We start from the raw sequence: 26,050 nt of genomic DNA, 5'->3' as shown, positions 1-26,050 counted from the left end.
GAGCATTAATGTCCCTTTAGCCGTTTGTAGCAGTTCTCTAACTGAGCATTATTGTCCCTTTAGCCGTTTGTAGCAGTTCTCTAACTGAGCATTAATGTCCCTTTAGCCGTTTGTAGCAGTTCTCTAACTGAGCATTAATGTCCCTTTAGCCGTTTGTAGCAGTTCTCTAACTGAGCATTATTGTCCCTTTAGCCGTTTGTAGCAGTTCTCTAACTGAGCATTAATGTCCCTTTAGCCGTTCGTAGCAGTTCTCTAACTGAGCATTAATGTCCCTTTAGCCGTTTGTAGCAGTTCTCTAACTGAGCATTAATGTCCCTTTAGCCGTTTGTAGCAGTTCTCTAACTGAGCATTAATGTCCATTTAGCCGTTTGTAGCAGTTCTCTAACTGAGCATTAATGTCCATTTAGCCGTTTGTAGCAGTTCTCTAACTGAGCATTAATGTCCCTTTAGCCGTTTGTAGCAGTTCTCTAACTGAGCATTAATGTCCCTTTAGCCATTTGTAGCAGTTCTCTAACTGAGCATTAATGTCCCTTTAGCCGTTTGTAGCAGTTCTCTAACTGAGCATTAATGTCCCTTTAGCCGTTCGTAGCAGTTCTCTAACTGAGCATTAATGTCCCTTTAGCCGTTCGTAGCAGTTCTCTAACTGAGCATTAATGTCCCTTTAGCCGTTTGTAGCAGTTCTCTAACTGAGCATTAATGTCCCTTTAGCCGTTCGTAGCAGTTCTCTAACTGAGCATTAATGTCCCTTTAGCCGTTCGTAGCAGTTCTCTAACTGAGCATTAATGTCCCTTTAGCCATTTGTAGCAGTTCTCTAACTGAGCATTAATGTCCCTTTAGCCGTTTGTAGGAGTTCTCTAACTGAGCATTATTGTCCCTTTAGCCGTTTTTAGCAGTTCTCTAACTGAGCATTAATGTCCCTTTAGCCGTTTGTAGCAGTTCTCTAACTGAGCATTAATGTCCCTTTAGCCGTTTGTAGCAGTTCTCTAACTGAGCATTAATGTCCCTTTAGCCGTTTGTAGCAGTTCTCTAACTGAGCATTAATGTCCCTTTAGCCGTTTGTAGCAGTTCTCTAACTGAGCATTAATGTCCCTTTAGCCATTTGTAGCAGTTCTCTAACTGAGCATTAATGTCCCTTTAGCCGTTTGTAGCAGTTCTCTAACTGAGCATTAATGTCCCTTTAGCCGTTTGTAGCAGTTCTCTAACTGAGCATTAATGTCCCTTTAGCCGTTCGTAGCAGTTCTCTAACTGAGCATTAATGTCCCTTTAGCCGTTCGTAGCAGTTCTCTAACTGAACATTAATGTCCCTTTAGCCGTTCGTAGCAGTTCTCTAACTGAGCATTAATGTCCCTTTAGCCGTTTGTAGCAGTTCTCTAACTGAGCATTAATGTCCCTTTAGCCGTTCGTAGCAGTTCTCTAACTGAGCATTAATGTCCCTTTAGCCGTTTGTAGCAGTTCTCTAACTGAGCATTAATGTCCCTTTAGCCGTTTGTAGGAGTTCTCTAACTGAGCATTATTGTCCCTTTAGCCGTTTGTAGCAGTTCTCTAACTGAGCATTAATGTCCCTTTAGCCGTTTGTAGCAGTTCTCTAACTGAGCATTAATGTCCCTTTAGCCGTTTGTAGCAGTTCTCTAACTGAGCATTAATGTCCCTTTAGCCGTTTGTAGCAGTTCTCTCACTGAGCATTAATGTCCCTTTAGCCGTTTGTAGCAGTTCTCTAACTGAGCATTAATGTCCCTTTAGCCGTTTGTAGCAGTTCTCTAACTGAGCATTAATGTCCCTTTAGCCGTTCGTAGCAGTTCTCTAACTGAGCATTAATGTCCCTTTAGCCGTTCGTAGCAGTTCTCTAACTGAGCATTAATGTCCCTTTAGCCGTTTGTAGGAGTTCTCTAACTGAGCATTATTGTCCCTTTAGCCGTTTGTAGCAGTTCTCTAACTGAGCATTAATGTCCCTTTAGCCGTTTGTAGCAGTTCTCTAACTGAGCATTAATGTCCCTTTAGCCGTTTGTAGCAGTTCTCTAACTGAGCATTAATGTCCCTTTAGCCGTTTGTAGCAGTTCTCTAACTGAGCATTAATGTCCATTTAGCCGTTTGTAGCAGTTCTCTAACTGAGCATTAATGTCCATTTAGCCGTTTGTAGCAGTTCTCTAACTGAGCATTACATTTACATTTTACATTTAAGTCATTTAGCAGACGCTCTTATCCAGAGCGACTTACAAATTGGTGCATACACCTTATGACAACATAAGCCGTTCTCTAACTGAGCATTAATGTCCCTTTCGCCGTTTGACCGGAACTGTATAGCCAAAATAAATCTGCAAGGTTGGGAAAACTAGGATTAAACAGTAAAGCCATGTAATTGGGAGTCCGTTAAAAAATATTCCAAGAATAGCTGTTAATTAATTAATTAATTGACTTGCTGTGCATAGACCTCACCTGAAACATGAATATTTGAGCCTTATATACAGTTGAAGTCGGAAGGATACATACACCTTAGCCAAATACATTTAAACTCAGTTTTTCATAATTCCTGACAATTAATCCTAGTAAACATGTTTTATGTCTGTTAGAATCACCACTTCATTTTAAGAATGTGAAATGTCAGAATAATAGTAGAGGGAATGATTTATTTCAGCTTGTATTTCATTCATCACATTCCCAGTGGGTCAGAAGTTTACATACACTCAATTAGTATTCGGTAGCATTGCCTTTAAATTGTTTAACTTGCGTCAAACGTTTCGGGTAGCCTTCCACAAGCTTCCCACAATAAGTTGGGTGAATTTTGGCCCATTCCTCCTGACAGAGCTGGTGTAACTGAGTCAGGTTTGAGGGCCTTCTTACTCGCACATGCTTTTTCAGATCTGCCCACACATTTTCTATGGGATTGAGGTCAGGGCTTTGTGATGGCCACTCCAACACCTTGACTTTGTTGTCCATTTTGTCACAACTTTGGAAGTATGCTTGGGGTCATTGTCCATTTGGAAGACCCATTTGCGACGAAGCTTTAACTTCGTGACTGATGTCTTGAGATGTTGCTTCAATATGCCCACATCTATTTTGTAAAGTGCACCAGTCCCTCCTGCAGCAAAGCATCCCCACAACATGATGCTGCCACCCCTGTGCTTCACGGTTGGGATGGTGTTCTTTGGCTTGCAAGCCTCCCCCTTTTTCCGCCAAACATAATGATGGTCATTATGGCCGAACAGTTCTATTTTTGTTTCATCAGACCTGAGGACATTTCTCCAAAAAGTACAATCTTTGTCCCCATGTGCAGTTGCAAACCGTAGTCTGGCTTTTTTATGGCGGTTTTGGAGCAGTGGCTTCTTCCTTGCAGAGCGGCCTTTTGGGTTATGTCGATATAGGACTCGTTTTACTGTGGATTTAGATACTTTTGTACCTGTTTCCTCCAGCATCTTCACATGGTACTTTGCTGTTGTTCTGGGATTGATTTGCACTTTTCGCACCAAAGTACGTTCATCTCTAGGACACAGAACGTGTCTCCTTCCTGAGCGGTATGACGGTTGAGTGGTCCCATGGTGTTTATACTTGCGTACTATTGTTTGTACAGATGAACATGGTACCTTCAGGTGTTTGGAAATTGCTCCCAAGGATGAACCAGACTTGTGGAGGTCTACAATGTTTTTTTCTGAGGTCTTGGCTGATTTCTTTGATGTCAAGCAAAGAGGCACTGAGTTTGAAGGCAGGCCTTGAAATTCGTCCACAGGTACACCACCAATTTACTCAAATGATGTCAGTTAGCCTATCAGAAGCTTCTAAAGCCATGACATAATTTTCTGGAATTTTCCAATGTGTTTAAAGGCACAGTAAACTTCTGACCCACTGGAATTGTGATACAGTGAAATGATCTGTCTGTAAACAATTGTTGGAAAAATTACTTGTGTCATGCACAAAGTACATGTCCTAACCGACTTGCCAAAACTATAGTTTGTTAACAAGACATTTGTGGAGTGGTTGAAAAACTAGTTTTAATGACTCCAACCGAAGTGTATGTAAACTTGTGTTGTGTGCGTCCAATCAAGTTGATTTGTGAATTTTCTTAAGAGATTGGTTGAGATGAAGAAATGAGAATTTAACACTGAGCATCAACCAACATGCCTACAGTAGACGATCATCTATAATGTTTTGTCTTATGGATGCTAATAAAATACACAGACGACCTTGTTCATTAGTGTGATGATTTTATTGGTTTGTGATGATTAAAGTTAAAACCAAGCAGCTGCAGGGATCATCTCAACAGACAGTAAAGATTCTATTTTGGAATGACTGGACAGCAGAACACCCAGAGGAACAGAATGAGAGTACAGTTCTAGAGAACACCAGCTAGAGTTCTACATTCTAGGAGGATTCCAGCCACCAGCCAGTAGTGTGCAGGATCCAGACATGACATCATGCCATGGATTTAATACCCCCTGGTGTCTAACTTTAACAAGACATGTACCTCTAATGCATCCATAGTATTACTATCTCTCTTTTATCTGGTGGAAATGGGTTTCTGAGTTCTACTCAAACCAAGCATGAGACTGAGACCAGGATTCAATCCCAGCGCTTTATCAGCTATGTGCCATTTTAAATTTAATTTCTGATTGAACTGACTGAACTGAACATTTCATTGTGTGTGTGTGACTGATTGAGGTTGTGGACAGGTGTATTTTATACTGATAACAAGTTCAAACAGGTGCCATTAATACAGGTAACGAGTGGAGGACAGAGGAGCCTCTTAAAGAAGAAGTTACAGGTCTGTGAGAGCCAGAAATCTTGCTTGTTTCTAGGTGATCAAATACTTATTTTCCACCATAATTTGCAAATAAATTCATTAAAAATCCTACAATGTGATTTTCTGGATTTTTTCCCTAATTTTGTCTGTCATAGTTGAAGTGTACCTATGATGAAAATTACAGGCCTCTCATCTTTTTAATTGGGAGAACTTGCACAATTGGTGGCTGACTAAATACTTTTTTTGCCCCACTGTATATAGTAGGGTTCTCCCGGGTGGGGTAGGGTGCTCTAGAGTAGGGTGGGGTGCTCTAGGGTAGGGTGGGGGCTCTAGAGTAGGGTGGGGGCTCTAGGGGGGCTCTAGGGTAGGGTGGGGGCTCTAGGGGGGGGCTCTAGGAAGGGTGGGGGCGCTCTAGGGTAGGGTGGGGGCTCTAGGGTAGGGTGGGGTGCTCTAGGGTAGGGTGGGGGCTCTAGGGTAGGGTGCGGGACACTAGGGTGGGGTGGGGTGCTCTAGGGTAGGGTGGGGGGCTCTAGGGTAGGGTGGGGGCTCTAGGGAAGGGTGGGGGCTCTAGGGAAGGGTGGGGTGCTCTAGGGTAGGGTGTGGGTGCTCTAGGGAAGGGTGGGGGGCTCTAGGGAAGGGTGGGGGGCTCTAGGGTAGGGTGGGGTGCTCTAGGGTAGGGTGGGGGCTCTAGGGTAGGGTGGGGGGCTCTAGGGGGGCTCTAGAGTAGGGTGGGGTGCTCTAGGGTAGGGTGGGGGCTCTAGGGTAGGGTGGGGGCTCTAGAGTAGGGTGGGGTGCTCTAGGGTAGGGTGGGGGGCTCTAGAGTAGGGTGGGGGGCTCTAGAGTAGGGTGGGGGCTCTAGGGAAGGGTGGGGGGCTCCTGCATTCGGTCACATTTTTGGACCCTTCAGAGTGGTAGCGGTGGTGTTGCTAGGGGTGTTGCTATGGGGGTCCAGCCTCAGTTTGATTGGTCGTTTTGGCATCAGGAAACCCTGGATGTCAATCTCCAAAGGGATCTATAGAGAATAACAGACCATGTTAAAACAGGTGGTGAGCATGTTAAAACAGGTGCTGACCATGCAGGTGCTGACCATGTTAAACAGGTGGTGACCATGTTAAACAGGTGGTGACCATGTTAAAACAGGTGGTGACCATGTTAAAACAGGTGGTGACCATGTTAAAACAGGTGGTGACCATGTTAAAACAGGTGGTGACCATGTTAAAACAGGTGGTGACCATGTTAAAACAGGTGGTGACCATGTTAAAACAGGTGGTGACCATGTTAAAACAGGTGGTGACCATGTTAAAACAGGTGGTGGCCATGTTAAAACAGGTGCTGACCATGTTAAAACAGGTGGTGACCATGTTAAAACAGGTGGTGACCATGTTAAAACAGGTGGTGGCCATGTTAAAACAGGTGGTGACCATGTTAAAACAGGTGGTGACCATGTTAAAACAGGTGGTGACCATGTTAAAACAGGTGGTGACCATGTAAAAACAGGTGGTGACCATGTTAAAACAGGTGGTGACCATGTTAAAAACAGGTGGTGACCATGTAAAACAGGTGGTGACCATGTTAAAACAGGTGGTGACCATGTTAAAACAGGTGGTGACCATGTAAAAACAGGTGCTGACCATGTTAAAACAGGTGGTGACCATGTTAAAACAGGTGGTGACCATGTTAAAACAGGTGGTGGCCATGTTAAAACAGGTGGTGACCATGTTAAAACAGGTGGTGACCATGTTAAACAGGTGGTGACCATGTTAAAACAGGTGGTGACCATGTTAAAACAGGTGCTGACCATGTTAAACAGGTGGTGACCATGTAAAAACAGGTGCTGACCATGTTAAAACAGGTGGTGACCATGTTAAACAGGTGGTGACCATGTTAAAACAGGTGGTGACCATGTTAAAACAGGTGGTGACCATGTTAAAACAGGTGGTGACCATGCAGGTGCTGACCATGTTAAACACGTGGTGACCATGTAAAAACAGGTGGTGACCATGTTAAAACAGGTGGTGACCATGTTAAAACAGGTGGTGACCATGTTAAAACAGGTGGTGACCATGTTAAAACAGGTGGTAACCATGTTAAAACAGGTGGTGACCATGTTAAAACAGGTAGTGACCATGTTAAAACAGGTGGTGATCATGTTAAAACAGGTGGTGACCATGTTAAAACAGGTGGTGACCATGTTAAAACAGGTGGTGACCATGTTAAAACAGGTGGTGACCATGTTAAAACAGGTGGTGACCATGTTAAAACAGGTGGTGACCATGTTAAAACAGGTGGTGACCATGTTAAAACAGGTGGTGACCATGTTAAAACAGGTGGTGACCATGTTAAAACAGGTGGTGACCATGTTAAAACAGGTGGTAACCATGTTAAAACAGGTGGTGACCATGTTAAAACAGGTGGTGACCATGTTAAAACAGGTGGTGACCATGTTAAAACAGGTGGTGACCATGTTAAAACAGGTGGTGACCATGTTAAAACAGGTGGTGACCATGTTAAAACAGGTGGTGACCATGTTAAAACAGGTGGTAACCATGTTAAAACAGGTGGTGACCATGTTAAAACAGGTGGTGACCATGTTAAAACAGGTGGTGACCATGTTAAAACAGGTGGTAACCATGTTAAAACAGGTGGTGACCATGTTAAAACAGGTGGTGACCATGTTAAAACAGGTGGTAACCATGTTAAAACAGGTGTTGACCATGTAAAAACAGGTGGTGACCATGTTAAAACAGGTGGTGACCATGCTGAAACAGATACTGATGTTTGATGATGTCATATTCTGTCTGCTCAGGTGAGCGTCTCACCTCGGTCTCGTCGCAGACGGAGAAAGTGAAACTCTGGAGGATCTCGACCATGGCCAGTTTGATCATGATCAGGGCGAAGCGCATCCCGATACAGTTCCTGGGCCCCGCCCCAAACGGCATGTACGTGTACGGATCAATAGACTCCTTGTTCTCCTTACTGAACCTGGACAGGGGGAGGGCAGACACATTACACATTGTATTGTAGTTGATTTGTGGTTGTGGTTCAGACACATTAATTGTTGTATTGTAGTTGATTTGTGGTTGTGGTTCAGGTTCCACATTGTATGATGATATAATGATGCACTGTAGTTAAGTTGAAGCAAAATGTAATAATGATCTTGTGTTTGTATTGTGGTTGTGTTATGGTTGGATTGTGGTTACGGTTCAGACACATTAAACATGGTGTTGTAATTGATTTGTGGTTGTGGTATTGTTGTACTGTGGTTGTATTCAGGTTGTGTTATGGTTATGTTAAGGTTGTGTCATGGTTAGATTGTGGTTACGGTGCGGTCCAGTACCTCTCTGGTTTGAACTCCTCAGGGTCAGACCAGATCTCTGGGTCACGGTGGAGGGTCCACGTGGGAACCAGGACAATGCAGTCTTTGGGGATGACGATGCCGTTAATCTCCACCGTCTTCTTGGCGACCCTCTCCAGTCGCGGGGCGATGGGGTACAGTCTCAGAGACTCGTTCAACACGCAGTCCAAATAGTCCATCTGCATCAGAGCTTCGTACTGGATTGGAGCCTGCACCGTGGTTACATACACATCAGTACCTCACCTCATCTGACACCGGGATACACACACATCAGTACCTCACCCCTTGGGGAAGACAGTATCTATCTCCTCCTGCAGTTTGGTCATGGTGTGGGGGTTACCTTGTTGGGGAACACAGTATCTATCTCCTCCTGCAGTTTGGTCATGGTGTGGGGTTACCTTGTTGGGGAACACAGTATCTATCTCCTCCTGCAGTTTGGTCATGACATGGGGGTTGGTTGCCAGGTTATAGGCCAGGAAACTCATAGTACTGCTGCTGGTCTCGTAGCCGGCGAAGATGAAGATCATGGCCTGAGACAAGATCTCATGATCAGTCAGTCCTGTGGAGGGAGAGAGGGAGCAGAGGAGGGAATAGTTTGTAACAGGTGTGTATTTGTTACAGTAGTTATATAGGTGTGTACGTAACAGTAGATTACAGGTGTGTGTTTGTAACAGGTGTGTGTTTGTAACAGGTGTGTGTTTGTAGCATGAGTTAATTAAAACCTCTTAGAGCTCGGGACTATTTTTTCAACATTTTGTTAAAAATCGCGCACAATTTCAAAGTCCTGCTACTCATGCCAGGAATATAGTATATGCATATGATTAGTATGTGTGGATAGAAAACACTCTGAAGTTTCTAAAACTGGTTAAACCATGTCTGACTATAACAGGACGTGTTTAACATGCGAACTCCAAGGAAAACTGTTCACCCCCCAAAAAAAGATCAATCCGCCAGTTGGCTGTATTGTCTATGGCCTGCGAAAATATATACCTCTCAGTTTACAAGTCCTACAGCTTCCACACGGTGTCACCACTCTTGGCAATTTCCTTGACATTGTTCCTTGGTCAAACGAAGAAGAGACACTTGATTTAATCCGGTCCACGACAGGAAGTTTTGGAAGAGACAATTATCGACCCTCATTTCAAGACGTGGAGCTATTGAATACACATCGCCCCCACGATCAATTTGATCGATTATTAACATTTACTAATACCTAAAGTTGGATTACAAATGTACTTTGAAGTGTTTTGTCAAAGTTTATAGGCAATTTTGTTAATTTTAAAAAATGACGTTGCGTTATGTAAAGACGTTTTTTCCCTGGATCAGACGGGCTACATAAATTGACATTTTGGGTATACATGGACGGATTTAATCGGGAAAAAGACCCAATTGTGATGTTTATGGGACATATAGGAGTGCCAACAAAGAAGCTTGTCAATGGTAATGAATGTTTTATATTTTATTTCTGCGTTTGTGTAGCGCTGGCTATGCTAATTATTTTGTTTACGTCCCCTTCAGGTATTTCGGGGTGTGCATGCTATCAGATAATAGCTTCTCATGCTTTCGCCGAAAAGCATTTTAAAAATCTGACTTGTTGGCTAGATTCACAACGAGTGTAGCTTTAATTCAGTACCTTGCATGTGTGTTTTAATGAAAGTTTGAGTTTTAGCGAGTACTATTAGCATTTGGCGTTGCGCATTTCCATTTCCTGTTGGGGGACGCAGACGTCTCACCCTTACCTAAGAGGTTTTAAATTGTCCAGAGCGCGAAATTCAAACTACAGTATTTTAAATATCTAACATTCATTAAAATATACGTGTTTGTAATACATCAAAATAAAGCTTAACTTCTTGTGAATCCAGCCGCCGTGTCAGATTTCAAAAGGCACACCATATGAGGACAGCATACAAATGCATGAAAATCATTTTTCAACCAGGCAGTTGCGACATGATTGTCAGAAATAGCGATATAATAAATGCCTTACCTTTCAAGATCTGACTGCCATCTGGGAGGATTTCACCTTATAATAAAATTGACAGTCCTTGAAAATAGTGGTAGGCAGAATTTGTTTGAGGGGGGTGGTTGGTTCGTCCTCGGGGTTACCATTTCAGTTCTGTTATACTCACAGACATTATTTTAAGTTGTAGAAACTTTAGAGTGTTTTTTAAAAATCCAAATCTACCAATGTTATGCATATCCCAGCTTATGGGCCTGACTAACAGGCCGTTTACTTTGGGCTCCCTTTTCACCCGGAGGTGGAAATACTGCCCCCCTACCCTAGAGAGGTTCAGCATATCCCAGGTTATGGGCCTGACTAACAGGCCGTTTACTCTGGGCTCCCTTTTCATCCGGAGGTGGAAATACTGCCCCCTACCCTAGAGAGGTTCAGCATATCCCAGGTTATGGGCCTGAGTAACAGGCAGTTTACTCTGGGCTCCCTTTTCATCCGGAGGTGGAAATACTGCCCCCTACCCTAGAGAGGTTCAGCATATCCCAGGTTATGGGCCTGAGTAACAGGCAGTTTACTCTGGGCTCCCTTTTCATCCGGAGGTGGAAATACTGCCCCCTACCCTAGAGAGGTTCAGCATATCCCAGGTTATGGGCCTGAGTAACAGGCAGTTTACTCTGGGCTCCTTTTCATCCGGAGGTGGAAATACTGCCCCTACCCTAGAGAGGTTAAGCTGCCCTCATAAAGGATACTTTGGATGACTACTGTTGTTTTTCATCCGGAATCACTCTGTAAACAAACACCCAGAAGACCTTTGCGGCTCCGCCATCTTTATATTTGATAGAGGTCAGGTTTTTCAGTTTAGACTTCTGGCTCTACTCTACGTGACATTTTTGTAACAGGTGTGTGTAAGTAACAGTAGTTTACAAGTGTGTGTTGGTAATTGAAGTTTACAGGTGTGTGTTTGTAACAGGTATGTGTTTGTAACGTGTGTGTCCGTAACAGGTGTGTGTTTGTAACGGTAGTGTAAAGGTGTGTGCTGGTAACAGTAGTTTACAGGTGTGTGTTTGTAACAGGTGTGTGTTTGTATCAGTAGTTTAAAACCTCACTAGGGTACGCTAGCGTCCCACCTGGCCAACGTCCAGTGAAATTGCAGAGCGCCAAATTCAAAAACAGAAATACCCAATATAAAAATTCATAAAACATACAAGTGTTATACATAGGTTTAAGGATTAACTTCTTGTTAATCCAACCACGATGTCAGATTTCAAAAAGGCTTTATGGCGAAAGCCTACCATCTGAGAACAGCGCCCAGCAGACAAATCATAACAAACAGTAACCAGCCAAGTAGAAGAGTTACACAAGTCAGAAATAGAGATAAAATGAATCACTTACCTTTGATGATCTTCATATGGTTGCACTCAGAAGACATCTTTTACTCAATAAATGTTTGTTTTGTTCGATAATGTCTCTTTATATCCAAAAACCTCTGTTTTGTTTGCTCGTTTTGTTCAGTAATCCACAGGCTCAAACAGGCAGACGAAAAATCCAAATAGTATTCGTAAAGTTCGTACAAACATGTCAAACGATGTTTAAAATCAAACCTCAGGTTGTTTTTAGCCTAAATAATCTATAATATTTCAACCGGACAATAACGTTGTCAATATAAAAGGTAAACAAGAAAGGCACGCTCTCAGTCTCGTACATGAAACATTTCTAGGCCACTGTATTGTCCTGTCTTTCCAGGTGTGTGTAACAGTAGTTTCAGGTGTGTGTTTGTAACAGTAGCTTACAGGTGTGTGTTTGTAACAGTAGCTTACAGGTGTGTGTTTGTAACAGCAGTTTACAGGTGTGTGTTTGTAACAGTAGCTTACAGGTGTGTGTTTGTAACAGTAGCTTACAGGTGTGTGTTTGTAACAGTAGTTTACAGGTGTGTGTTTGTAACAGTAGCTTACAGGTGTGTGTTTGTAACAGTAGGTTACAGGTGTGTGTTTGTAACAGTAGCTTACAGGTGTGTGTTTGTAACAGTAGCTTACAGGTGTTTGTTTGTAACAGTAGCTTACAGGTGTGTGTTTGTAACAGCAGTTTCCAGGTGTGTGTTTGTAACAATAGTTTACAGGTGTGTGTTTGTAACAGCAGTTTACAGGTGTGTGTTTGTAACAGCAGTTTACAGGTGTGTGTTTGTAACGGTAGATTACAGGTGTGTGTTTGTAACAGTAGTTTCCAGGTGTGTGTTTGTAACAGCAGTTTACAGGTGTGTGTTTATAACAATAGTTAACAGGTGTTTGTTCGGCAGGTACCTTTAGTCGGTTCTCCTCCTGTCTTCGTGTCATTGCCTTTCTGAGAGTCGATCATCAGTTGTAAGAAATCCACCCGACTCTGCGAGCAGAATGAATTTAGGTCAAATATGTCCAATCACAGCCAACACAAACAGATTCTACTGGATCTGGTCCAATCACAACCAACAGATAGTTGGTTCACCGACTACTTCGCAGACAGAGTTCAGTGTGTCAAATCGGAGGGCCTGTTGTCCTTTCCTCTGGCAGTCTCTATGGGGGTACCACAGGGTTCAATTCTTTGGCCAACTCTTTTCTCTGTATATATCAACGATGTCGCTCTTGCTGCGGGTTATTCCCTGATCCACCTCTATGCAGACGACACCATTCTGTATACATCTGGCCCTTCTTTAGACACTGTGTTAACTAACCTCCAAACGAGCTTCAATGCCATACAACGCTGCTTCCTTGGCCTCCAACTGCTCTTAAATGCTAGTAAAACCAAATGCATGCTTTTCAACCATTCGCTGCCCGCACACCCCCGCCTGACTAGCATCACTACTGGTTCTGACCTAGAATACTTGGACAACTACAAATACCAAGGCGTCTGGCTCGACTGTAAACTCTCCTTCCAGACTCAAATCAAACATCTTCAATCCAAAATCAAATCTAGAATCAGCTTCCTATTTCGGCAAAAAGCCTCCTTCATTCACGCCGCCAAACTTCGTCAAACTGATTATCCTACCGATCCTCGACTTCGGCGATGCCATCTACAAAATAACTTCCAAAACTCTATTCAGCTAATTGGATGTAGTCTATCATAGTGCCATCCGTTTTGTTTTTTACCATAGCCCCTTATACCACCCACCACTGCGACCTATATGCTCTAGTAGGCTGGCCCTCTCTACATATTCATCGCCAGAACCACTGGTTCCAGGTTATCTGTAATTCTATGCTAAGGTAAAGCTCCGCCTTATCTCAGCTCACTGGTCACGATAACAACACCCACTCGTAGCACACGCTCCAGCAGGTATATCTCTCTCGTCATCCCCAAATTCAACACCAACTTTGGCCGCCTTTCCTTCCAGTTCTCTGCTGCCAGTGACTGGAACGAATTGCAAAAATCGCTGAAGCTGGAGACTTACATTTTCCTTACTAACGTTAAACATCAGCAATCTGAGCAGCTAACCGATCACTGCAGCTGTAAATAGTCCATCTGTAAATAGCCCATCCATCCCCATATTGTTTTTATTTTTATTTACTTTTCTGCTCTTTTTGCACACCAGTATTTCTACTTGCACATCATCATCTGCTCATCTATCACTCCAGTGTTAAGCTGCTAAATTGTAATTACTTCGCTACTGTGGCCTATTTATTGCCTTACCTCCTCACGCCATTTGCACACACTGTATATGGACTTTCTCTTTTCTATTGTGTTATTGACTGTATGTTTGTTTATTCAATATGTAACTCTGTGTTGTTTTTTTGTGTCGCATTGCTTTGCTTTACCTTGGCCAGTTTGCAGTTGTAAATGAGAACTTGTTCTCAACTGGCCAACCTGGTCAAATAAAGGTCAAATAAAGGTCAAATAAAAACATTAAAAAAAAAAATTAAGACACCCAAAAGCAAGTTCTGCAGGTTCTAGTTTTGTCTAATCTGTGGTCCAGTGCTGCAAGGAAACACCTAGTTAAGCTGCAGCTGGCCCAGAACAGAGCGGCACGTTTGCTCTTTGCTCTGTAACCAGAGGGCTGATATAAATACTATGCTGATAGTCTCTCTTGGCTGAGAGTTGAGGAGAGACTGACTGCATCACTTTTGATAAGAAACAATGTGTTAAAAAATCACAAATTGTTGTTTGCATAGTCAACTTACACACAGCTCTGACACACACACTTGTCCCACCAGACATGCCACCAGGGGTCTTTTCATCAAAACCCAAATCCAGAACAAATTTCAAGAAAATGTACTTCCTTCCATCTCATATTGCTCAAATAAACAGCAAACCTGGTTTCAAAAAAGATAAAGCAACACCCCTATTTGACCTAGACAGTTTGTGTTGCATTGATATGTAGACTACGTATGTAGTTCTGTCCTCATAATGTTTCATGTGGACCTTTTTGCAACAGCTAATTGTATTTATTTAACTAAGTCAGTCAAGACCAAATTCTAATTTTCAATGACGGCCTACCAGGAACAGTGGGTTAACTGCCTTGTTCAGGTGGAAAAGGACAGATTTTTACCTTGTCAGCTCGGGACTCGATCTTGCAACCTTTCGGGTTTCTAGTCCAACACTCTAACTACTAGGCTACCTGCAGATCTAATGGATCTGGTCCAATCACAACCAAGACAAACAGATTCTACTGGATCTCGTCAAATCACAACCAACACAAACATATTCTAATATGACTGTAGATTTTTGGTCCCAATAATAGTGTTTTTTAAATTCGACATGATATCGATATAGACATTCCATATTGGTCCCCATCACTAGTTTCATAGTTTCATAGTTATATAATAAGTAAATACAGAATATTACGGTACAAATACAAATGTACAGATGAAAATATCAATATAACAATCATATAGAAATATAAAACATGTTTACGGTTGAGTTCCCAGAGTCACGTCCAGATTTGATCTTCGCCAGCGAGGCGTAAAAGAAGTCTGTCACCACAGACGGGAAGAAAGAAAACTTCATCTTCTCCAAGATCGGACCAGTGAAGGGAAACAACACTGGAGAAATAGAGGAGAAGAGGAGATGAGGAGAGGAGAGGAGAGGAGAGGAGAGGAGAGGGAGAGGAGAGGAGGAGAAGAGGAGAGGAGAGGAGAGGAGAGGAGGAGAAGAGGAGAATAGAGGAGAATAGAGGAGAATATGAGAGGAGAGGAGAGGAGAGGAGGAGAATAGAGGAGAATAGAGGAGAATAGAGGAGATGAGGAGAGGAGAGGAGGAGAGAGAGGAGGAGAGGAGAGGAGGAGAGGAGAGGAGGAGGAGAAGAGGAGAATAGAGGAGAGGAGAGGAGAGGAGGAGAAGAGGAGAGGAGAGGAGAGGAGAGGAGAGGAGAGGAGAGGAGGAGAAGAGGAGAATAGAGGAGAATAGAGGAGAATATGAGAGGAGAGGAGAGGAGAGGAGAGGAGGAGAATAGAGGAGAATAGAGGAGAATAGAGGAGATGAGGAGAGGAGAGGAGAGGAGGAGGGAGAGGAGAGGAGGAGAGGAGAGGAGGAGGAGAAGAGGAGAATAGAGGAGAGGAGAGGAGAGGAGAGGAGAGGAGAGGAGAGGAGAGGAGAGGAGAGGAGAGGAGAGGAGGAGAGGAGAGGAGAATAGAGGAGAATAGAGGAGAATAGAGGAGAATAGAGGAGAATAGAGGAGAATATGAGAGGAGAGGAGAGGAGATGAGGAGGAGGGAGAGGAGAAAAGGAGAGAAACGTTTTATAGAAAGGTGTACAACCCATTAAAAAGTTAAACTTTGTGTCCGTGTGTCTGTGTGTGTATGTACGTATACAGTCTCACCGAATAGGAGCAACAGAGGGTTGAACATGTCAAACTTGGTCATTTTCTTGACGTTGGAGACGAAGGGGTCTGAAGGGTTGTTCAGAGAGTCAATGTCCACACTGAAAGCTGTGCTGGTGACCACGTCCATACTGTAGGGCCCAAAGAACCTGGAACACAACCACAATTACACACCACAAAGCTACTGACCACACAACTACTGACCACACAACTACTGACCACAACTACACAACTACTGACCAACTAGTGACCACATCTACCGGCCACACCTACTAACCACACACATAATGACCACACCTACTGACCACACACATAATGACCACACCTACTGACCACACACATAATGACCACACCTACTGACCACACACATAATGACCACAACCACACAACTACTGACCACATCTACTGGCTACACCTACTAACCACACACATGACCACACCTACTGACCACACACATAATGACCACGCATAATGACCACAAATACTGACCACAACCACACAACTACTGACCACAACTACTGACCACACAACTACTGACCACACAACTACTGACCACACAACTACTGACCACACAACTACTGACCACACAACTACTGACCACACAACTACTGACCACACAACTACTGACCACACAACTACTGACCACACAACTACTGACCACACAACTACTGACCACACAACTACTGACCACAACTACTGACCACACAACTACTGACCACACAACTACTGACCACACAACTACTGACCACAACTACTGACCACACAACTACTGACCACACAACTACTGACCACACAACTACTGACCACACAACTACTGACCACACAACTACTGAACACACAACTACTGACCACACAACTACTGACCACACAACTACTGAACACACAACTACTGACCACACACCTACTGAACACACAACTACTGACCACACAACTACTGAACACACAACTACTGACCACACAACTACTGACCACAACTACTGACCACACAACTACTGACCACACAACTACTGACCACACAACTACTGACCACACAACTACTGACCACACAACTACTGACCACACAACTACTGACCACTACTGACCACACAACTACTGACCACAACTACTGACCACACAACTACTGACCACACAACTACTGACCACACAACTACTGACCACACAACTACTGACCACACAACTACTGACCACACAACTACTGACCACACAACTACTGACCACAACTACTGAACACACAACTACTGACCACACAACTACTGACCACAACTACTGACCACACAACTACTGACCACACAACTACTGACCACACAACTACTGACCGCACAACTACTGACCACACAACTACTGACCACAACTACTGACCACACACCTACTGACCACAACTACTGACCACACAACTACTGACCACACAACTACTGACCACAACTACTGACCACACAACTACTGACCACAACTACGCAACTACTGACCACAACTACTGACCACACACCTACTGACCACAACTACTGACCGCACAACTACTGAACACACAACTACTGACCACAACTACTGACCGCACAACCACTGACCACACAACTACTGACCACACCCACTGACCACACAACTACTGACCACAACTACTGCTTCTACGCCTGCATTGCTTGCTGTTTGGGGTTTTAGGCTGGGTTTCTGTACAGCACTTTGAGATATCAGCTGATGTACGAAGGGCTATATAAATACATTTGATTTGATTTGATTTACTGACCACAACTAAATCAAATTAAATGTATTTGTCACATGCGCCCGAATACGACAGGTTGCTATGAAGTGAAATACAAGCCCTTAACTGAGAAAACAATTCAAGAAACAGAGTTAAGAAAATATTTACTAAATAAACTAAAGCAAAAATATGTAAACAGCCAATTGATTCATTGTTCAGCAGTCTTATGGCTGCGACAGAGCCTGGACTCGAACCAGGATCTCTAGTGGCACAGCTAGCACTGCGGTGCTTTAGACCATTGGACACGAACCAGGATCTCTAGTGGCACAGCTAGCACTGCGGTGCTTTAGACCATTGGACACGAACCAGGATCTCTAGTGGCACAGCTAGCACTGCGGTGCTTTAGACCATTGGACACGAACCAGGATCTCTAGTGGCACAGCTAGCACTGCGGTGCTTTAGACCATTGGACACGAACCAGGATCTCTAGTGGCACAGCTAGCACTGCGGTGCTTTAGACCATTGGACACGAACCAGGATCTCTAGTGGCACAGCTAGTGTAGGTGGTGTAGTGCAATCGAGATCATGCATCATCTGTGGATCAGTTGGGGCGGTATGTGAATTGGAGTGGGTGTAGTGTTTCTGGGATGATGGTGTTGATGTGAGCCACGACCAGCCTTTCAAAGCACTTCATGGTTACCAATGTGAGTGCTATGGATCTGTTGGCGGCTCAATGACATCTATATATATATATATATATGTCTATAGATGAAATCTTGGTAGATAGTGTCTACAGCTTATGATGAGGTGCTCTACCTCAGGCCAAGAGTGTGCAAAACTGTTATCAAGGCAATGGGTGGCTATATATGTTTGTGTGTGTGTGTGTGTGTGTGTGTGTGTGTGTGTGTGTGTGTGTGTGTGTGTGTGTGTGTGTGTGTGTGTGTGTGTGTGTGTGTGTGTGTGTGTGTGTGTGTGTGTGTGTATTATAATCAAGTCTCAGAATTGTAAGGTGAATAGCCAGAGGTTAGGAATCAGAACTCACTCCTTCACATCGATGGTCTGGTCTTTATCTGCCTGCTTCTTCATTCCATTCAGCAGGTTAGCAGAGTGCTGCTTCATGATACCAAACATCTAGAGGAGAGAGAGAGAGAGGTAGAGAGAGAGGTAGAGGTAGAGGTAGAGGTAGAGGTAGAGGTAGAGAGAGAGAGAGAGAGAGAGGGGTAGAGAGAGGTAGAGGTAGAGGTAGAGGTAGAGGTAGAGAGAGAGAGAGAGAGAGGGGTAGAGAGAGACAGAGAGAGTTGTTAGCAGAGTGCTGCCCAGTTACCCAGATTTCCGCTAAATAACTTCTACCCCTTTCCCAGGATAAAGAACAGAGAGAAACCGGTAACTCCTCCCCTTTCCCAGGATAAAGAACAGAGAGAATTCGGTAACTCCTCCCCTTTCCCAGGATAAAGAACAGAGAGAAACCGGTAACTCCTCCCCTTTCCCAGGATAGAGGACAGAGAGAACCGGTAACTCCTCCCCTTTCCCAAGATAAAGAACAGAGAGAACCCGGTAACTCCTCCCCTTTCCCAGGATAAAGAACTGAGAGAAACCAGTAACTCCTCCCCTTTCCCAGGATAAAGACCAGAGAGAAACCGGTATCTCCTCCCCTTTCCCAGGATAAATAACAGAGAGAAACCAGTAACTCCTCCCCTTTTCCAGGATAAAGAACAGAGAGAAACCGGTAACTCCTCCCCTTTCCCAGGATAAATAACAGAGAGGAACCAGTAACTCCTCCCCTTTTCCAGGATAAAGAACAGAGAGAAACCGGTAACTCCTCCCCTTTCCCAGGATAAAGAACAGAGAGAAACCGGTAACTCCTCCCCTTTCCCAGGATAAATAACAGAGAGAAACCAGTAACTCCCCTTTTCCAGGATAAAGAACAGAGAGAAACCGGTAACTCCTCCCCTTTCCCAGGTTATTTCCCAGTTATTTGTATGAACAGCATGACGTCTCCTTATAAAAAGCTCTTTAGCGTTAAACCATTAAATCTTCGTGAGGAGAAGTGATCTGCATCTAATTCTAGTCCTATATTATGATTCAATCATGTCATTAGAATGAAGAAGATAGGGGTCCTGGGTGGTGCAGCGGTGAAAACACTGCACCGCCTGGTGTTCGATCCCAAGTCTGGCTCATCCTTGGGAGCAAATCAAAATTAAATCAAATGTATTTATAAAGCCATTCTTTCATCAGCTGATATCTCAAAGTGCTGTACAGAAACCCAGCCTAAAACCCCAAACAGCAAGCAATGCAGGTGTAGAAGCACGGTGGCTAGGAAAAACTCCCTAGAAAGGCCAAAACCTAGGAAGAAACCTAGAGAGGAACCAGGCTATGAGGGGTGGCCAGTCCTCTTCAGATTATAACAGAACACGGCCAAGATGTTCAAATGTTCATAGATGACCAGCAGGGTCAAATATTAATAATCACAGTGGTTGTCGAGGGTGCAAAAGGTCAGCACCTCGGGAGTAAAATGTCAGTTGGCTTTTCATAGCCGATCATTCAGAGTATCACTACCTCTCCTGCTGTCTCTAGAGTGTTGAAAACAGCAGGTCTGGGACAGTTAGCACGTCCGGTGAACAAGACAGGATTCCATAGCCGCAGGCAGATCAGTTGAAACTGGAGCAGCAGCATGGCCAGGTGGACTGGAGACAGCAAGGAGTCATCAGGCCAGGTAGACCTGAGGCATTGTCCTAGGTCTCATCTGTACAAACAATAGCAGCCATCCTACCCCTCAGGAAGGAGACTCGTTCTGTCCTAGAGATTAACGTACTTTGGTGCAAAAAGAGCAAATCAATCCCAGAACAACAGCAAAGGACATTGTGAAGATGCTGGAGGAAACGGGTACAAAAGTATCTACATCCACAGTAAAACGAGTCCTATATCGACATAACCTGAAAGGCCGCTCAGCAAGGAAGAAGCCACTGCTCCAAAGCCGACATAAACAAGCAAGACTACAGTTTGCAACTGCACATGGAGACAAAGATTGTACTTTTTGGAGAAATGTCCTCTGGTCTGATGAACCAAAATTTGGCCATAATGACCATCGTTATGTTTGGAGGAAAAATAGGGAGGCTTGCAAGCCGAAGAACACCATTCCAACCGTGAAGCACGGGGTGGCAGCATCATGTTGTGGGGTGGCAGCATCATGTTGTGGGGGTGGCAGCATCATGTTGTGGGGGTGGCAGCATCATGTTGTGGGGGTGGCAGCATCATGTTGTGGGGGTGGCAGCATCATGTTGTGGGGGTGCAGGCAAGGAGGCCTACAAACCGGACTCCAGCTCTGTCAGGAGGAATGGGCCAAAATTCACCCAACTTATTGTGGAAAGCTTGTGGAACGCTACCCAAAACATTTGACCCAAGTTAAACAATTTAAAGGCAATGCTACCAAATACTAATTGAGTGAATGTAAACTTCTGACCCACTGGGAATGTGATGAAAGAAATAAAGCTGAAATAAATAATTCTCTATACTATTATTCTGACATTTCACATTCTTAAAATTAAGTGGTGGTGTGATGTGATGAAGTTTATAACAAGCTATAATGAGTTTATAACAAGCTATAATGAGTTTATAGAGTTTATAACAAGCTATAATGAGTTTATAGAGTTTATAACAAGCTATAATGACTTTATAACAAGTTGATAAAACACAGAAAGGGAGAGATGGAGGGATGGTTCTACCTCTTTCAGTCGTCCAGAGGTAAAGGAAGGTGAGAGGACACTGCGGATCCGTCTCCATGTATCGTCCTCGGCAACGGACACCGCGTCAAACAGCTCCCCGTTCAGATGGAAGTTCTAAAACATGGAGGACAGTTGTATTAATTATCAAACAGATCACCATTCAGATGGAAGTTCTAAAACATGGAGGACAGTTGTATTAATGATCAAACAGATCACCATTCAGATGGAAGTTCTAGAACATGGAGGACAGTTGTATTAATTATCAAACAGATCACCATTCAGATGGAAGTTCTAGAACATGGAGGACAGTTGTATTAATTATCAAACAGATCACCATTCAGATGGAAGTTCTAGAACATGGAGGACAGTTGTATTAATCATCAAACAGATCACCATTCAGATGGAAGTTCTAGAACATGGAGGACAGTTGTATTAATCATCAAACAGATCACCATTCAGATGGAAGTTCTAAAACATGGAGGACAGTTGTATTAATTATCAAAAATATCACCATTCAGAAACGTAAAGTCCAAAAACATGGAGGACAGTTTGAACAAATATATGATTTAATAATGCTCATTCTATTTACATAATATTCACACTACTTTGAAATGATGCCACAAATAATGTATTAATAATATCAGCAATAAATGTAGGGTTATTATTATTCATTTTATGTATGTGTGTGTGTGTGTGTGTGTGTGTGTGTGTGTGTGTGTGTGTGTGTGTGTGTGTGTGTGTGTGTGTGTGGTCTCACTCTGCGGTTGGTGAAGATGTTGTAACACTCTTTAATCAGGACGGTCTTGATCATGCTTTTGTCCATGGTACACAGAACAGGCTGCCTCCCATCATAGATCCTTCACAGAGGAGAAACACACCTGGCTTTAACCACTAGATATACACACCTACATGGTACAGACTGCCTCCCATCATAGATCCTTCACAGAGGAGAAACACACCTGGCTTTAACCACTATATATACACCTACATGGTACACAGAACAGACTGCCTCCAATCATAGATCCTTCACAGAGGCATTTCGTCGTAACGAGGAGACTGGTCGTCATAAAGAGGAGAAACCCACTGATTACATGTAAAGAAGATAGATTTTTTTACGCAGCGTCGTAAGGGAACATAACACTTTAATTAAAGAACTGAACAGAACTAAACTAAACAACAAAACGAACCGTGAAGCAATATGACTCAGGACAGAGAACTAAACATAAAATAACAACCCACAAACTCTCCAAGGAATATGGCTGCCTAAATATGGTCCCCAATCAGAGACAACGATAAACAGCTGATTGAGAACCAATCTCAGCAACCATAGACATATAAACACCTTGACTAGTTAAACCCCTAGACAATATAAAAAACTAAACACACCACCGAACCAAATAATAAAGAAAACAAAGAGAACTAAGGTCGTGACACTGCCTCTCATCCTTCACTATGGCATTATGTTAAGTTACAGCCTTATTCTAAAATAGATAAATACAAAACCCTCATAAATCTACACACAACTATGCAATCTGGTTTCAGAGCTGGTCAAGGGTGCACCTCAGCCACGCTCAAGGTCCTAAACGACATCATAACCGCCATCGATAAGAGACATTACTGTGCAGCCGTACTCTGAAGTACTAGATGGGGGCGATCAATTCACAAATGGTGTCCAGGGCACAGCTGGGAGCTGAGGGGGTCGGTAGCAGGCGGCAACAGTGAGAGACTTATTTCTGGAGAGAGTAATTTTCAAAATTAGTAGTTCGAACTGTTTGGGTATGGACCTGGAAAGTATGACATTACTTTGCAGGCTCTCCCCCTTTGGCAGTTCTATCTTGACGGAAGATGTTATAGTTGGGTATGGAAATCTCTGAATTTGGCCTTCCTGAGCCAGGATTCAGACACGGCAAGGACATCAGGGTTAGCAGAGTGTGCTAAAGCAGTGAGTAAAACAAACTTAGGGAGGAGGCTTCTGATGTTGACATGCATGAAACCAAGGCTTTTTCGATCACAGAAGTCAACAAATGAGGGTGCCTGGGGACATGCAGTGCCTGGGTTTACCTCCACATCACCCGTGGAACAGAGGAGGAGTAGGATGAGGGTGCGGCTAAAGGCTATCAAAACTGGTCGCCTAGAGCGTTGGGGACAGAGAATAAGAGGAGCAGGTTTCTGGGCATGGTAGAATATATTCAGGGTATAATGCGCAGACAGGGTATGGTGGGGTGCGGGTACAGAGGAGGTAAGCCCAGGCACTGGGTGATGATGAGAGAGGGTTGTATCTCTGGACATGCTGGTTGTAATGGGTGAGGTCACCGCATGTGTGGGAGGTGGGACAAAGGAGGTAACAGGGGTATGAAGAGTGGAACTAGGGGCTCCATTGTGAACTAAAACAATGATCACTAACCTGAACAACAGTATACAAGGCATATTGACATTTGAGATAGACATACAGCGAGGCATACAGTAATCACAGGTGTTGAATTGGGAAAGCTAGCTAAAACAGTAGGTGAGACAGCAACAGCTAGTCAGCTAGCACAACAAACAGCAGGTAAAATGGCGTTGACTAGGCAACGGGGCCGACAGATAAAACAAACAAGCAGAATGGAGTACCGTGATTAATGGACAGTCCAGCGTGCATCAGCTATGTAGCCAAGAGATCAGTGTCCAGGGGCAGCGGTGGATGGGCAGGGAAGCTGGACTGGCGAGTGTTATCCAGGTAAAAAAAAAAACTAACAATGACTAAATAGCTTGTAGCTAGTTAGCGTCTGGATGTATTTATTTATCTTGCTTCTTTGCACCCCAGTATCTCTACCTGCACATTCATCTTCTGCCGATCTACCATTCCAGTGTTTAATTGCTATATTGTAATTACTTCGCCACCATGGCCTATTTATTTCCTTAACTTACCTCATTTGCACTCACTGTATATATAGATTTTTGTTTTATTTTGTTCTACTGTATTATTGACTGTATGTTTTGTTTATTCCATGTCTAACTCTGTGTTGTTGTATGTGTCAAATTGCTACGCTTTACCTTGGCCAGGTCGCAGTTGCAAATGAGAACTTCTCAACTAGCCTACCTGGTTAAATAAAGGTGAAAAAACACCTTTATCACAATACACCATAATGACATCACAATACCTTAATACAACATCACAATACCCTATAACAACATCACAATACCCCATAACGAGAAAGCGAAAAACAGAAATACCTAACAGAAATACCCATCTGTGTTAAATTCCATTCATTGCACATTATTTGGAAATGCACACACCTGTCTATATAAAGGTCCACAGTTGACAGTGCATGTCAGAGCAAAAACCAAGCCATGAGGTCGAAAGAATTGTCCGTAGAGCTCCGAGACAGGATTGTGTTCAGCCACAGATCTTGGAAACATTTCTGCAGCATTGAAGGTCCCCCAAAACACAGTGGCCTCCATCATTCGTTAATCAAAAAACCACCAAGACTCTTCCTAGAGCTGGCCACCTGTCCAAACTGAGAAATCGGGGGAAAAGGGCCTGGGTCAAGGAGATAACCTGATGGTCACTCTGACAGAGCTCCAGAGTTCCTCTGTGGAGATGGGAGAACCTTCCAGGAGGACAAGCATCTCAGCAGCACTCCACCAATCAGGCCTTTATGGTAGAGTGGCCAGATAGAAGCCACTCCTCAGTAAAAGGCACATGACAGCCTGCTTGGAGTTTGTCAAAAGGTACCTAAATACTCTCAGTGTAATGAGGTCTTTGTGTAGCCTGTGTAGAGGAGTCAGGCGCAGGACAGCAGATATGAGTAAATAAATGTAATTTACTCAAGATAGGAAAATACAAAATAATAAATCACAATAAAGCGTAATAATAAAAAATAACGGACCGCATAACATACAAACAATTACTCACAAACAAACATGGGGATAAATAATAGGGTTAAATAATGAACAAGTCATTGGGGAATTGAAACCAGGTGTGAAAAAGACAAAGACAAAACAAATGGAAAATGAAAAGTAGATCGGTGATGGCTCAAGACCAGTGACGTCAACAAGGAGAGGACCAACTTCGGGAGAAGTCGTGGACACTCAGACCATGAGAAACAAGATTCTCTGGTCTGATGATGAAACCAAGATTAAACTCTTTGGCCTGAATGAAAAGTGTCACGTCTGGAGGAAACCTGGCATCATCCCTACAGTGAAGCATGGTGGTGGCAGCATCATGCTGTGGGGAGGTTTTTCAGCGGCAGGGACTTGAGACCAGTCAGGATCAAAGAAAAATGAATGGAGAAAAGTACAGAGAGATCCTTGATGAAAACCTGCTCCAGAGCGCTCAGGATCTCAGATTGGAGTGAAGGTTCACCTTCCAACAGGACAACAACCCTAAGCACACAGACAAGACAACACATGAGTGGCTTTGGGACAGTTCTCTGAATGTCATTGAGTGGCCCAGCCAGAGACCGGATCTGCAGAGAAGAATTGGAGAAACTCCCAAATATAGGTGTGCCAAGCTTGTAGCATCATACCCAAGAAGATGCGAGGCTGTAATTGCTGCCAAAAGTGCTTCAGCAAAGTACTGAATAAAGGAACTGAATATTTATTGAAATGTGATATTTGCAAAACTTTAAAAAACAATCAGGTTTTGCTTTGTCATTATGGGGAATTGTGTGAGTAGATTGATGAGGGAAAAAAACGATTAAATTCATTTTAGAATAAGGCTGTAATGTAACAAAATGTGGAAAAGTGAAGGGGTCTGGATACACCTACAATCCTACATGATACAGAGAACAGACTTCCTCCCATCATAGAACCTTCACAGAGGAGAAACAC

At 43.5% G+C, this 26,050-nt stretch overlaps 2 protein-coding genes and 1 long non-coding RNA gene across 53 annotated transcripts; 2 read left to right on the top strand and 1 right to left on the bottom strand.

The window, feature by feature from the left end:
* Positions 1-5,491: 5,491 nt before the first annotated feature.
* LOC127922813 (cytochrome P450 3A27-like) lies at positions 5,492-22,095 on the bottom strand (the record flags this gene model as incomplete). Its single annotated transcript, XM_052506685.1, has 10 exons — positions 5,492-5,744; positions 7,552-7,714; positions 8,070-8,296; positions 8,486-8,646; positions 12,336-12,414; positions 14,917-15,044; positions 15,821-15,969; positions 18,559-18,647; positions 21,239-21,352; positions 21,996-22,095. Coding segments are annotated over 10 exons (1,336 nt in total), but the record flags the coding sequence as incomplete, so codon positions are not given.
* Positions 5,751-7,536, top strand: LOC127922811 (uncharacterized). 50 transcript variants are annotated; one of them, XM_052506684.1, is made up of 5 exons: positions 5,751-6,061; positions 6,104-6,208; positions 6,724-6,849; positions 7,207-7,290; positions 7,354-7,536. In XM_052506684.1, exons 1-5 carry the CDS (start codon positions 5,861-5,863, stop codon positions 7,450-7,452), a joined length of 615 nt encoding a protein of 204 aa, XP_052362644.1. In that variant the 5' UTR covers positions 5,751-5,860; the 3' UTR covers positions 7,453-7,536. The 50 variants fall into 50 exon arrangements, 37 of the variants coding, with proteins under 37 accessions (XP_052362644.1, XP_052362643.1, XP_052362639.1 ...); XM_052506683.1 differs by lacking the exon at positions 7,207-7,290 and adding an exon at positions 7,081-7,164; XM_052506679.1 differs by adding an exon at positions 7,081-7,164 and having other exon boundaries at positions 7,270-7,536.
* Positions 10,168-11,129, top strand: LOC127922812 (uncharacterized). 2 transcript variants are annotated; one of them, XR_008112416.1, is made up of 3 exons: positions 10,168-10,342; positions 10,540-10,666; positions 10,763-11,129. It is a non-coding gene; the product is annotated as an uncharacterized LOC127922812 (long non-coding RNA). The 2 variants fall into 2 exon arrangements; XR_008112415.1 differs by having other exon boundaries at positions 10,442-10,666.
* Positions 22,096-26,050: the final 3,955 nt, after the last annotated feature.

This window comes from Oncorhynchus keta, unplaced genomic scaffold (assembly GCF_023373465.1).
Source record: "Oncorhynchus keta strain PuntledgeMale-10-30-2019 unplaced genomic scaffold, Oket_V2 Un_contig_27206_pilon_pilon, whole genome shotgun sequence".
In the NCBI taxonomy this organism is placed as follows: domain Eukaryota; kingdom Metazoa; phylum Chordata; class Actinopteri; order Salmoniformes; family Salmonidae; genus Oncorhynchus; species Oncorhynchus keta.
This window is presented reverse-complemented; position numbering and strand designations above follow the sequence as displayed.

What these genes read in the sequence shown, in the direction of transcription:
- LOC127922811 (XM_052506649.1), top strand. Translation starts at nt 5,861, where the DNA reads ATGTTAAAACAGGTGGTGACCATGTTAAAACAGGTGGTGACCATGTTA. An exon ending in TGGTGACCATGTTAAAACAG is followed by an intron (nt 6,020 to 6,061) that starts GTGGTGACCATG and finishes ATGTTAAAACAG; the next exon opens with GTGCTGACCATGTTAAAACA. An exon ending in TGGTGACCATGTTAAAACAG is followed by an intron (nt 6,850 to 6,891) that starts GTAGTGACCATG and finishes ATGTTAAAACAG; the next exon opens with GTGGTGACCATGTTAAAACA.